The sequence below is a fragment of the Microtus ochrogaster genome, chromosome 8 (assembly GCF_000317375.1).
Source record: "Microtus ochrogaster isolate Prairie Vole_2 chromosome 8, MicOch1.0, whole genome shotgun sequence".
In the NCBI taxonomy this organism is placed as follows: domain Eukaryota; kingdom Metazoa; phylum Chordata; class Mammalia; order Rodentia; family Cricetidae; genus Microtus; species Microtus ochrogaster.
In genome coordinates, this window is record NC_022015.1 from 83,915,811 (window position 1) to 83,930,701 (window position 14,891).

General features: G+C 41.5%; 1 protein-coding gene across 1 annotated transcript in view; it reads left to right on the forward strand.

Moving 5' to 3' along the window:
* Positions 1–14,891, forward strand: part of Nhlrc2 (NHL repeat containing 2) — a 51,883-nt gene that overhangs the window by 11,202 nt on the left and 25,790 nt on the right. Inside the window, exons 3-5 of the mRNA XM_005352523.2 lie at positions 5,696–6,151; positions 11,170–11,291; positions 13,212–13,341. Of these exons, the coding sequence (XP_005352580.1) occupies positions 5,696–6,151; positions 11,170–11,291; positions 13,212–13,341 (708 nt within the window). The remainder of the gene's footprint in view (positions 1–5,695; positions 6,152–11,169; positions 11,292–13,211; positions 13,342–14,891) is intronic.

A 14,891-nucleotide genomic window follows, 5' to 3' on the forward strand; every position in this document is an offset into this window, starting at 1 on the left:
AGAGAGAGAGAGAGAGAGAGAGAGAGAGAGAGAGAGAGAGAGAAGATACAGCCTGGTTTTTCACAGTGAGAACTAAACGGAAAGGTTTGCCATTCATGCACCCGTTTTCCTACCTTCTGCCTTGTACTTTATCTCATTTCTTATTACCTTTTCTCTTAAACAGAGAGTGGTGCACTTGAGACGTTTTGTGCATAGTATTTCACAGTATATGTACTGTGCCTTTCATTCAGCTGTTTCCCTGCATGCCGGCTCTCAGGTTCTTTCTCAGTCGTTACAGGAATAATCTGATGGAGACAGGTTTTCACGTGATGATGGGCTCTCTTGTGGTCATGTCCTCAAGTGAGATTGCAGAAGTCATTCTGTAGCATAGTTCTAAACTCCCCGTCCTGGGATTATGCTCACTTGCATTCCTGCTAGTCGAAAGTATGTTTGTCTGTGTGTCTGTCCCTCCTACTGCTTCAGCAAAGTGTCTTAACTTTCACCTGTCGAGACACCATTCCACACACTTAATGTGGCAGTTTATCATGTGGGTAGCTTTTTCTTTAAGTTGATAACTGCTTATTGTTTGATATATAAAGGATATCTTCATGTTAATTTTATTTCAGAATTGCTGAATCTTTTAAGCTAATTGTCAAGGATTTTTCTGCTATACTGATTATATCACACGCATGCAAATGCTTTTGCAGTTCTTGTTTTTGATTCTCATGCAGTTATCTTTGCCATCTCCCCGTCTGTATCTCAACCCCTTGTCAAATACAGTAGAGCAGGCAGGGGTCTCCGACTTGTGCTTATGCTGGTTTCTCTTCATTAAAAGACTTGTTCTGAGGCTGGATTATATTTATTTAATCAATTATTTTATGTAAATTATAAATATGATGTTAAACAGAACTTTGTCTGTTACTTCCAAACTTAAGGAGAATGGCAGCCACCTGTGGTAGTTAATGGTATCGACTTGACAGGATCTAAGGTTATCTAGGAGGCAGGTCTCTGGGCATGCCTAAGGGATTGACTGTATCAGGATGATTGAAGTGTGGAAATCCACCTTATCTCTGAGGGGCAGCAGTCTGTGTTGCTGGGTTCCTGGACTGAATAGAAAGGAAAAGCTTGCAGAATACCGCTAGTGTTTAGTACTCTTTGCCTCCTGACTGCAGGCGCCCCACTCTCCTCCACCAGGACTTTGGGGCTATCACAGACTATACCCTCAAACTGTGAAAAATAAAATAAAAAAGTTAAGCCGGGCGGTGGTGGCGCACGCCTTTAATCCCAGCACTCGGGAGGCAGAGGCAGGCGGATCTCTGTGAGTTCGAGACCAGCCTGGTCTACAAGAGCTAGTTCCAGGACAGGCTCCAAAACCACAGAGAAACCCTGTCTCGAAAAACCAAAAAAAAGAAAAAAAAAAGTTAAAGAAAAAATAAAATGTAACAGTTTTGAAAAAAGAAAGAAAAAGCAGAGCAGTTCAGAAGACTGAGTCAAACACACAGAATAGTCCCTTCGTCCCTGGTAAGAAATGCCCTAATACGAGGTGCACACACTGAACATCGAGGGGAATGCCTGGATCACAGCTCTTCAGTGTTCTGGAGGGATGAGAATGGAAAGCTTGGAGAAGTGTCGGTTTAGGACAAGCATACAGGCAGGGCGTGGCTTCACTCAGATGGATCCCTAAAGCCAAAGAGGATGTAAAGGATCCATATAAGTGAAGGAGAATTAGATACTGTAACCCCTCCATAAATGATGTCCACAAACGCACCTGCACAGAAAACAGCTGTCAGAAGAGGGCGCTCTCAAGCTAGGGACCTTGTCCTCAAAAACAAACGGTAAAGGTGATGACAGCCATGTACAGTAAAGAGAATGTGTGACAGTTGTCATTAATAGCCACAGACTTGACAACTGTAGTGTTCCCTCCTGGAGTACTAGCTTCAAACAGCATTCTAGACTAATGGAAACCAACCTGGATCAGAAACATTACAAACTAAAAAGAAAAAGAAGAAATAGGTGTTGATTGAATTTAGGAAACAAAAAATTCAAGATTCTATTACAAGATGTCCAAGGGGATAAATGCAGATGATAGAGGAGTGGGTGGTGCTGAACTGAAACACGGGGTGGGGGCTCTGGGGTGGGAATAAGCTAAGCACAGGATAAAACAGTGGAGGGACAAAATGACAGAGCGAGAAGACAAGCAAAGAAGGTGCAACGTAAGACTACTTGGAGAACCTCAAAGTCAAAACAACCACCCCAAACTCATACCTGAAATTAGGACAGAAGGAACTGAATATGGAGAAAAAAGAATGTTGACTCTTCATCTTCAGAGGGCCTGTCAGGTACCAGGATGTTAGCCCAGAAAAGTCCTAGGGACAGCTTAATGGGACTGTTAAACTTTACAGACCACCCCCCAATAAAGAGAAAAGTCTTAAGAGCTCCAGATAAAAGGTTAGTTACAAACTATGTGCATTAGACTGGTTGAGTTGTCCCAATGGACTGCAGAGCCTACACTCTGAAGAAGCAGAAAGCAAGCATATTGTATCCATTTGCCCTTCAAGCCTCAAGGCTGTAACAAACTTGGAAGTTGAAGGATTCCGGGCTAGTGTGTACACCGGCCATTGCTGAGGAGTGTCCTACAGGGGAGCTCTCACCTAATTCTGGGTAAGGAGGGAAACTGCCATGGTTGGATGAAGGTATCATACATCAAGATGCAGAGCTGGCATGAAAATAGCAGTGTAGATAGAGGTTTGTGTGGTGGTCACCGTTTGTTCTGACAAAACAGAACCACGGGAGGTAACAGGAGGATTTACTGTAGGAGCTGACCTACATAATGGCAGAGCTGGCTGAACAGTCTACACGGGGCCATTGCTTCTGTCTAGTATTGCAGTGCAGATGAGCTGTGGGTACCATTGTGAGAAGTCACTCTTGGCTCTTTGAAGGGCCCATCACCCAGCTCCCTGATAAATGCACAGAGGCTTGTTATTGCTTATAAATAACCTCAGTTTGGCTCATTCTTGCCAGCTTTTCTTAACTCAAATTATCACAACTACCATTTGTCTCTGGGTTTTTATCTTTCTCTAATTTTGTATCTCTTTCTTTACTTCTTTCTTCGTGGCTTGCTGTGTAGCTGGGTGGCTGGCCCCGGCGTCTTCCTCCTTCTCTTACTCTCCTTGCCTCGTTTCTGTATTTCCTCTCTGCTGCCAGTCCCGCCCATCCTTGCTCCTGCCTCGCTATTGGCCATTCAACTCTTTATTAGACCATCAGGTGTTTTAGAAAGGCAAAGTAAAACAACTTCACAAAGTTAAACAAATGCAGCATAAACAAAAGTAACACTCACCTTAAAATAATATTCCCCAACAGGAAAGAAAGGCAGAGGAAGAAGGATAAACTAGAACCCTCGTAGGTTCTGCTTTAGATAAGGAGCAACTAACAGGTGCCCTTTTGTACATAGGTAGCGAGCTGGGGTGGGGTGTCACAGTTCCCATTTCCTGGTGTCTCCCCCCCCCCGCCCCTTAGCCTGTTAAGATTTTGTGTCTCTTTTATTTTTAGCTTGATTCATTTCTGTAGGCTGTGTCTCATATACAGGAGAATGTTAGAGTCCAATCTTTTCCTATAACTAGATGAGCATCTTTAGTCGTGTGAGTGTATATGTGTATATCAGCTTACATCCTCTGTTTCTCAATGTGATATCTTTTCTTTGCAGCTCAATTTTGCTGATTTCTTTTGAAATTTAGGGAAGTTAATTTTTTTAAATTTAAAAAACAGTGGTTAAATTAGGTGAGGTTTCACTGTATACTGAGTACTATGCTCAATTCCCTACAGAAGATTACCTCTTAATTCATTTAACCTAGGAAGTCATACCTGATATTTTCTTCTTCTCACAAGTGAGAAAGCTGATAAAGGATAAATAATTTGGCCAAAGTTTCAAATCCTTCCCACTTCTCCCCACCTCTATCCAGTTCCCAGGCAACCACTCCTCACGAGTTTTTTTAAAGCTGATTCCACGGTTGTCTGGTTGTCTTTTGTTTGTCTAGTCACTGTTTTTTGACAGTTTGGTTATCATCTACCAAGACATGTTTTTCTTCTAGTTGGGTCTTGGTGGTGTACCGATCTTGAGTTGTGTAGGCTTCTGCTGTTAGCCAAAATCTGAAGAATAGACATTATTCAAATGTCTGCTTTTCCCAAGTTTCTTCTCTTTTCCTCTTGGATTTTTGCAACTCCTTAGATTTCCTAAACTGCTCTCAAGTTGCCTGAGGAAGTTGTGTTTGTTTTCATTTTCTCATAAGCTGCCTGTGGGCTCCAGGCCTTTTCCCCTGCACCTGTTTTCCAGAGAGCGTGTTCAATTTCTTTGTTTCAAGTATGTGTTTTCAACGCTTACTTTGTTTTGTTTTGTTTTGTTTTTTGACACAGGGTTTCTTTGTGTAACCTTAACTGTCCTGGAACTAACTCTGTAGACCAGGCTGGCCTGGAACTCATGGAGATCCACCTGCCTTTGCTTCCCGAGTGCTAGGACTAAAGGTCTATGCCACCACTGCCCGGCTTTCGGCTCTAACATTCTCATTTAGTTTTTCCTTTGCAGTCTCATCTCTCTGTTTATAGTTTCTGTCTTTTCATTCATTTCATTTGAGTTTTTCTTTTACTTCATGGGACACAATTTCAAGGCTGTTGTAAGTCTCTACTAAATCAAATGGTTCTATATCGCATCAATATCTTGTTTGTGTTTTATGTCCCGTGATGACAAAGCACGCACCCTTTCTTGTGGCACTTGTTGGAGTTGTGCTCTCGCTGTGGCTCTGGATGACCAGGAATTGGTTTACATTCTTCGTAAAGCCATAGTTTCGAGTTGTCCCTGAGACCTTGAAATCCTATAATGTGTGGAACTTTGGAACTTGGGTTCTATTGAAGTCCTGATAGATGTTTTTAGCTTCATTTAGTAGCCATTCAGCCCAGTTACTTCTGATAATAAGTTCTCATCCTTTAGAAAAGGTATTTGTTTTTATTTTATGCATTTGAGTATTTTGCCTGTGTGTGTATGTGCTACACATGCCTGCAGTGCTTGCAAGACCAAAAGAGGGCGCTGAGTACTCTGAACCTGGAGTTACAAATGGACGTGAGCTACCATATGAGTGCCAGGCGCCCGGTATGCCCTCTGTGAGAGGAGCAATCTCCTAACCACTGAGCCACCCCCTCTACCCCTCAGCTCATCCGTAGCTGTCTTTCCTGTCTACGCAGTAATTCAGTTCTCAGTGCTCAGCAGTTGTGTGCTCTGTTGGTCTTTCTTGTGTGCAAGTGCAGTTTCGTAAGCTGAGACATGAACATTCTCACTGCTTCCCCCTCACTCTCCAGCCTCCCTGGTTCTCTGCCCAGAATGCAGTGGGTTCAGTTAGAGTGTTAGATGCCCATATGGCTTCAGCTGACTGTGGAGCTTCTGGCTTGGTAACACCTGGCTCCTGCCCTGCTGTGCTGTACCTCCCTATGACTGCCCTTAGTAGCTTTATCTGAAAAACAGTCCCGCACATGAGTCTGATCCTATGTGTTTATTTGTAGAAATCAAGACTGTCTGTGATTGTGAATTTTGTATACATATGTTTAAATAAATTAAGTGCACTATTGTTAATTCCTTTTGAATCTGTGGATTGTTTCTATTATTGAGCAAACTAATATATGGCTGATGTTTTTAAGATTTCATAGTGTCTAATGTACTTTCCATTTTCAGATGGTCTTCTGATTGTCGGTGTTCACTCAGCTAAGTTTCCAAATGAAAAAGTCTCAGACAATATCAAGAGTGCTATTCTACGATACGACATCACCCACCCTGTGGTTAACGACGCAGACGCCAGCCTCTGGCAGGAGCTTGAAGTCTCCTGCTGGCCAACACTGGTCATACTGGGACCTCGTGGAAACATGCTGTTTTCTTTGATTGGAGAGGGACATAAAGATAAACTATTTTCATATACTTCTATCGCTTTAAAGTATTACAAAGACAGGGGACAGATCAGAGATGGAAAAGTTGGAATAAAACTCTTTAAAGAGTCTCTGCCACCTTCACCACTGCTGTTCCCTGGCAAAGTAGCCTCAGACCATGCTGCAGGTAGACTGGTGGTCGCAGACACTGGGCACCATCGAATCTTGGTCATTCAGAAAAATGGACAGATTCAATATAGCATTGGAGGTAAGGTTTGCTTCTAACATACTATGTAATATATTTTTCAGTTTAAAAATAGTTCAAATAAATATACAAAACAGCCTAAATTGGCTTCTGACTTTATCACCAAGTTATTTTGTTATTTAGTCTGTGGTATCCGAGTTAACCTCCCTTTCCTTTTCAGAACAAACAGAACCCAGAAGCTTCCTGTCAAAAGGAGGAAATCATTAAGTTATATGGTTTTTAGGTATATTTGTGTGTTCCATCCTGTTTTTTTAAATAAAAATGTCTCATTTATTTACTCGTGGAAATATGCCAAAATTTTAGGTCAATGATGTTTTAAGTAGAAGTTTCATGTTTTCTTCTCTAACAAGATACTATTCATACAGTTTTTAAGACAGGAACTCAGGACAGTAACCAAGAAACTCGGTATCTAGATTATAAAGTAAACAGTCTAGGATTTGTACATGATTTTATTTTTCTCTTCTTTAAGAACTTTAAGAACTAAAGCATGCATCTGGGTCCCTCCCCTTTCCATGAGAGTACAGGCCATCTCATTCCATATCTCTCTGCCTTAGACAAGAACATGCCTCTGGTTTCCATCTGCACTGTTAGTCAAAATCTCCTAAGTACATTCAGACTAATCTGCTTATCTGGGCTGAACTGACTGACACACAACAAATTAGTCAGGGGAGGGGTCGTGTCCTTACCGCCAATCCCATCTCATGGCCTAGGAAACATTTTATGTATAGAGTACATCAGCTGCTCCTAAGCCATTGCTCATTGCAGTATGCCAAGTGTTCTCATCTTTTGTGTCAGCTGAGATTGTGTTGTTTTGTGGAGCCTTTTTGTTCATGCTACTTGTTAGTTTCACTTGTAACAGGCAGTTATGAGAATTGTTGCTTGAAAATGTCTTGAATTTTACTAGTCTCTATGGGCCTTGGTGTGTGTGGTGTGTGTACATGCTCATGTGAGTCTGTATGCTGACACATGAGATTGTGTGTCCCCTCGAGTGCTCTCCACCTAATCTTTTGAAGCAGGGTCTCCCAGTGAACCCGAAGCTTGTTGGTTTGGCCAGGCTTGCTAACCACTGAAGTCTAGAGGTGGCCTTGCTTTGGATTCTAACCACCCCCTCCCCCACTGTGTTGCTGCTGCTGCTCTTGTTGTTTTAAAATAGGGTCTAACTATGAAGTCCTAGGTGGCCTGGAACTTTCTTTGCAGACCAGACTGGCCTCAACTCATATAGATCCACCTTCTGGCATTAAGAGTATGTCTAACCATGCCCGGCTTTTGTGTACACTGGCTATCCAAATGCAGATCTTCATGGTTGTATAGAGGCACATTACCAACTGAGCCTTCTTCTCACCCAGATTTTAATTTGTTATAACATTCAAAATGGCTTAGGTCTTCTTTCTTAAGATACAGGGTCTCACTATGCAGCCCTGGCTGTCCTGAAACTCTCTACATAGCTCAGTCTGTTCTGGACTCACAGAGATGCATCCACCTGCCTCTGCTTCTTAAATCGAGATTAAAGGCATGTGCTGCCATACCCAGCCCAACAGTGTTCTTTGTTAACAGACAACATCAGCAAATGGTGTTCTTGAGTGTGCCTCAAAGAATACTGCTGTGTCCCGACATACTCTTTGACCTGGTGGGTTTTAGACAGAGTCTCTGTCTCAAAGAATACTGCTGTGTCCTGACATACTCTTTGACCTGGTTGGTTTTAGACAGCGTCTCTGCCTCTGGCTCAGGCTGGCCTGGAACTCACTGTGTCCCAGACTCACCTTGAATTCATAGCAGACCTCCTGCCTGCAGTGTGCTAAGATTTATAAGCATGAGTCACCACACCCACCTAATATTATTTCTTATATTTATGATTTATTGTGTGTTGGAGAGTAGAAGGGTGCTGTGTGTCCTGGCATAGAGGTCGGGATGCGGGTGGTCATGTCAGGAGTAGCAGGTGGCAACTGAAGTTCAAAGTGTCAGCCCACCAGGAAGAATCCCCTGATAGTCTCCAATAGACAAGGCCCCAAGACCCCAGACCCCAGAATTACTTTTGCCCCTGCTGTGCCTTTCCATGTTTGCTACCAGGATCTTTCTCTGGTATCTGGCATGGTGTGAATGGAAGTGGGGAGACCCTAACTGCCTGTAATGTAGTGTGTTTGTCTCATGGAAACATCCTGTTCTGGGCATTTTTACCTGTGGATTACTGTGAAGATAATTTCTTCCTAGCTGATAATAATACTGTCTAATTGACAATAGTGTTAGCTTATACAAAGTATTGATGAATAAAAATAAATGGAAGGAAATGTTACTCAGCCAAGGCCTATGAGTTTCACCTAAGGAGCTGCATAGATTGTAACTCAAGTTAATGATTAAGAAAAACAATTGAAGCTGGGCAGTGGTAGCACACACCTTTAATCCCAGCACTCAGGAGGCAGAGGCAGGCGAATCTCTGTGAGTTTGAGGCCAGCCTGGTCTACAAGAGCTAGTTCCAGGACAGGCTCCAAAGCTACAGAGAAACCCTGCCTCAAAAAAGCAAAAGAAAAAAAAAAAAACAATTGAGTCCCCAGGAGCCAGACTGGCTCTAATTCTCTTAATGCTGAGAGATGCAGTCACAGGCTTCGGTGTGCACCATTAGCTGAAACAAAACCTTAAAATATCTCCAGGTTGGATCAAATGTTTTGATAATAGCTTCGAGATGAAAAGCCCTGGAGTTCACAAGGACGCATAGCTGAGGTCAAAAATGCAAAGCAGCCCAGTTGTTACTAGCTGACAACTTTCCTTGCTATGGTTGGCTAATGACCAAAGGTGGTGACTAATTCCTTACACCTGTTTCTTCAGTCTCCTGATAGAGAAAATCTTTTGAGAGTGGGTATGTGCCCTAAAGATTTAAAGTAGAGCTGATTGATTCTTTTTTATGTATAAAAGTTTACATTTGTGATTCTTTTAAGATTTATAAGATTGCCTTTCAAGATAAGTAATAAAGTGATTGGCCCTTTCTTTATAACTGCAAAACCTAGCCATCCAGTAAAAGACCTGACTGAGAAGAATAGCTTACTTGCCACATGGTTAATCTATAACAAGTTGCTTGGGTATGAATGTATATGGGATGTTGGGATAATTTGTTTTTCACCTGTAATATGTAAAATGTTTAATTATGTAAGGGATATGGAAAACATACTATCTTTTTACTGTTTATTTTGTATTTATTATAATCATTCACTTAAAAAAGAGAATGTAACCACACTGTAATTTTTTTATTGCCTGAAAGATTTTGCTGGGGTATATAAGCTGTAAGGATAAGAATAAAGATAGAGTTAAAATGGGCTAGAAGGAAAACATCAAGAATGAAAGAGTTAGAAGGAACTAGAAGGAAAATATCAAGAAAGAGAGAAATCACCAGGAAAATCAAGACTAGAGAATGCAAAAGAAGACTAAGGAAAGGTCTGAAGGAAACCTTCAAGGGAGAATGTGAGTGTCTTTTTCCCTAGCCCCCTGATAGAACAGTCCAGTATGCGCTGATGCTGTGTGTTCCTTTGAGCCCATGCCATCTGGAGGCTTCCCTGCCCCACCAACAGCAGTAAGGAGACAGCTCATAGGAGCTGGTTCTCTCTTCCCACAGAATGGGCCAGAGGATCAGGTTTGGGTTGTCAGGCTTGGGAAGTTCTTTTCCTTGTGAAGCCAGTTTGCCAGTCCCCAGCTGAGTTTTTAAAAAGATTTCCTTGGTCACATGTTTTCAAGAACTACTGATTTCACATGACTTAACAGATTTTGGTGGTGGTGGTATAGTCAGGTTTCCCAGGCACTTGACTCTGGCATTGTCTCCAGGGTATTCCAGGTTGCAGATCTGAAGGGACTGCATAGAGCTCTTCTCCCATCTCTTACTTTTTCTGCAATCTCTTGAGGTTTAACAACAATAATAGTGTTACTGGTAGTGGTGAGTGGTGGCCAGCCACATGCCTGCTTCATTCTGAGCACGCTGCCTGCATTTCCTCATTTTCACTCCTGTAAGGCTGTGAACCTGGGCATTACTAGTTCTGCTTTACAGAAGTGGCTACTGACCTATAGACTTTGGGAAGCAGCAGTTGTGTATTGCCGTGTCAGACTGTCCCTCCTTGGAGTCATGGTGTTCCAAAACCTGAGAACGTTGCGTGACTTTAGGAGAGGGAAGCAGGGAAGGAAGGAGTGTCCCCCTGGGCTTCTTGACTTGGGAAGACTGGTGGCTCTCAAGCTGTGGTACTGTTTACAGCAGTTTTGAGGGCGAAGATTTCTCTAGGGAAGGAGTGTTTTATTGCCAAAGGAGTCTATTGTCCAAATTGTTTTTAAAAGATCATTCCTTTGGGGGCTGGAGAGATGACCCAGTGGTTAAGAGCACTTGTTCTTGCAGAGGGCCTGGTTTCCATTCCCACATCCACATAGCAATTCACAACCATCTGTAATTCCAGTTCCAGATCTGATGACCTCCTCTGATCTCTGTGGGTACCAGGCACACACATGTGCTTATACATATGTGCAGGCAAACATACACATGTAAAATAAATCTTTTTTAATCCTTTTTTTGACTACTGATAGGTTAGTTATTTTTAACTTTCTAGTCTAGGTAGCAGGTATTTAAAATGCTTTTAAAATTATTTTCTTCTGCTATATTCTACCCGGAATAGACATACAGAGAAATAGAGGGCGTAGCAAACATCTTCATTTTTCTATGCGTGTGATGTTTTGCCTGCACATATGCCTGTGCACAGTGTGTGCAGTGCCCTCTAAGGCGGGAGGAGACTAGTTAGCTAGCTGTGAGCTTCCATGTGGGTGCTGGTCGTTGAGTCCAGTCCTCTGGAAGAGCAGCCAGCACTCTTAACTGCTGAATCATCTCTCCAGCCCCATTTCTTAATTTTTAGATAGAAATACTGAAATGCTTTGTTATTTGTTTTTAAAAATTCCAGCATTAAATGCAGTTTTTTAAATTATTTATTTGGAGGATGTTACTTAGAAGTTGCTTTTTATTGTGAAAAAAAAAATGGTCTCACAACTATCTTGTCTTTTAGGACCTAATCCTGGAAGAAAAGATGGAATGTTTTCAGAGTCATCTTTTAATTCTCCACAGGGTGTAGCTATCGTGAATAATGCCATCTATGTGGCCGATACTGAAAACCACCTTATAAGAAAGGTAATTTTCAATTTATTTATTTATTAAAGATCTCTGTCTCCTCCCCGTCCCCGCCTCACATTTCCCTCCCCCTCTCCCAATCAACTCTCCCTCTCTCATCACCCAAAGAGCAGTCAGGGTTCCCTGCCCTGTGGGGAGTCCAAGGACCGCCCACCTCCATCCAGGTCTAGTAAGGTGAGCATCCAAACAGCCTAGGCTCCCACACAGCTAGTATGTGCAGTAGGATCAAAACCCAGTGCCATTGTTCTTGACTTCTCAGCAGTCCTCATTGTCCGCTATGTTCAGCGAGCCCGGATTTATCCCATCCTTTTTCAGAGCTAATTTTCAATTTTAAGTTAAAATTTTAATAGTTCCAGTCAAGAAACTCTGATGTTGATCAGGTGTCCAGGGTCATTGTTGGTTAGCAAGTATTTATCCAGACTGTATAATAATATCCACTGTGAGGTATATCTTGATAAAAGCAATGCATTTTCTTTGCTACTGAGTAGGATTTGGCCTATTAAAATGTTCAGTAGATATTTGTTATTAACAAATTATACATACATTTAGTGAAACATTTTGTATGTATTTATTTTTATAATATACATTGTGACTTAAAGAACTAAAGTGGAGTTTTTAAGTCTAGGAAACTCTTTCTAGACATTTGAATATGCTAATATATTATTGATATAGTTAGGGGAATATCTATTATTTATTACATTCCCTTTTTAGGCAGCTCTTTGTTAATATCATTGTGCAAAGGTTGCAGCAAAATGATACGGTTTTAATTACTGAGCTCTTCTGAATAATTGCGGAGTTATCCTATGGTTCTGTCATAGCTGTCTGGTCATTCTGGGAAGTGGTGAGAGGACGGGTCAGCACGGCAGAGTGCTTGTCCTTAGTTAGCTGTGCCCATTCCCCTGCTTCACAGCTTGGTGATCTCCAAGTACTGCATGAGATGCTAGTCAAATGCCTGTTTATTGAAGTAGTATAATCACAAAAATGGTGGATTTCCTAAAGTCCTCCATTCTGTGTGACGGGAAAAGTAACAGTTACTGCATTTTAATTTGAAGACCTCGTTCGCAGATGTCTTCTAAATCCATTCCTCTCACAGTCTCTCACACAAACATTGCTCTTGTGTCTAGAACAATTTCTTGATTAACCTATAGGGTTGTTTGGGTGTTGTTTTTGTTGTTATTTGTTTGGTTTGGTTTTTTGAGACAAGGTTTCTCTGTGTAAGCACCCTGGCTGTCCTGGAACTCACTCTGTAGACCAGGCTGGCCTGGAACTCAGAGATCTGCCTGCCTCTGCCTTCCTAATGCTCGGGTTAAAGGCGCGCACCACCGCCGCCTGGCCAATTTACACATTATGTTGCCTCTTCACACTTCCCTTGCCATCCCCTCACACAAGCAAACCATAGATAGCCATTTTGATATGATTTTCTGCATGGGACCCTGAAAAGCCTCAGTGTTCTGTACTCGTGATTGTCTTAATGACTTTATTGTGCAAACATCAAAAAGACCACCCAAGTAAATTAGAACTCACTAGTTTGTAATCAGTTTAACAGGTTTTGTAGTCATAACTTTAAGCTGTTTTAGAATTTTTCAGCTCCCAATTAAGAATTGTCACACAAAGATGATCGCCATCCCCAGCGCTAGGATCAACTTTCTGTCTCTGGATAGGCCCTCCCTGACCTCTCACACAATAGGGTTAATTCTGTGAGGGAGGGTTTCCTCTTCAGTCTTGCTTGATGTTGAACAGTTCATCCATGAGACAGCATGTTGGGACTTCATTCCCTTCTATCACTAGAAAGTGACAAGTCTGCTGTAATTACTCTTTAAAACATTGTGTTTCGAATATTTTGTGTGTTCTATTAGAATTATTCACGTATTGAAAGCAAAATAACATGTATTGAATAAAGGCTTACTGGATTTTTTATAGATCGACCTAGACGCTGAGAAGGTGAGCACTGTAGCTGGCATTGGCATTCAAGGGACAGATACAGAGGGGGGAGAGAGAGGAGAGAAGCAGCCCATCAGCTCCCCTTGGGATGTCGTGGTCGGAACCTCAGGTACGAGAGCTTAGCCACTGGTGCCAGGAACCTCTGCTAATAAAAATAAGATCTCATATTTACAAAATTCTTTTCTGTTATGCAGGGGCGGCACACACCTTTAATCCCAGCACTAAGGAGTCAGAGACAGGTGGATCTCTGAGTTCAAGGCCAACCTGGTCTATAGAGTTCTAGGACAGCCAGGGCTGTACAGAGAAACCCTGTCTTGAGAAAAAAATTATTTTCTAACTTTTTTAATTAAAAATATTCTTGAAATGATCATTTGGGTTAATCATGTAGCTTCTTTTATACATTTGTATTGTGATTTGGAACTTACTGATGGTGTAAAGCAGAGGCAACCATAGGAATGCACGTTCTGCACTAGCACTTGGGAGGCAAAGGCGGAAGGATCTCTGTGAGCTCAAGGCCAACCTGGTCTACAGAGGAAGTTCTAGGACAGGCTCCAAAGACACAGGGAAACCCTGTTTTGAACCCCCCATAAAGAAGAATGACCTGTTCTATGTAGCATATTATACTTTACCAAAAACGATTAGCTGACTCACTATTGGATCGGCTCAGTACACAATAAATTCCAATTTAAAGACTTTCATCTAATCTGTATCTTTAACTGTTGTAGGTCTAAATATTTTTAAATTGATAGAATTGTGGTTTCAGGAACTACAAAGATTATCCGTGAGTGCCATATTACTTAACAATATCTTTGCTTACTTTAGTTGAAAAAAGAAACTGAGATATCAAAGAGGAAGCTAACTTACCTTTTTCATTAAAAAAAATCCCAAATATTGAAATAAGATAGCATCTTTTGAGTAATAAAATATTCCCTAATGAGTTAGGCAGATGCTGATAATAAACGAGCCATGCTGTCTATGTGGTCTGTGTTACCCATGTCAATACATCAATATCATATCAATAGCAGAAATGCCAGGATTCTTGTCATTGATCCTCAGCAGTGCTGGGATGGCTGTTAGCTACGTGCCTAAGATCAAACGTAGAGAAAGTAGAATATATTGGAACTAGAATTTGAAACTAAGTGGTTCATGTGATGATATTTGCTCATTTGAATGACTTTGTGTTGAGGATACTTGCCTTGCTTTGCCATGCTAGTACCATCTCTCAAGAGAGGGAAAAGTCTATGCTTTATATGTAAAATTAATAGCCAGTATTTAAATAGTGTTGTTCGCATTTGCTACTTTATGTCTTCTGTATCTGTTAGTAATTAACACAATGATGCTATGTTAGGAAGACTCGTCAAACCTAATCTCTTATTTCTTTCGCACTGATAGTGTTGCAAATGAGTCACCTAAGCCTGAGCTGACCTGGGCTTCTCTCAAGCTGTGTCTTGAGTCTACATCTGGTTTGTGTGGTGTATGTAGCATGTTTGATTTTAACAGAAGGTAAACAACCTAAGAAGACAAACTACAACATACATAAGATTTTGCTCATATTCTATCTACTTTGTAAACAGAATTCACCTTCATTTCTCGGCCACCCAGACCCAAATAACCACAGAGAAACTATATTAATTACAGCACTGCTTGTCCAACAACTTA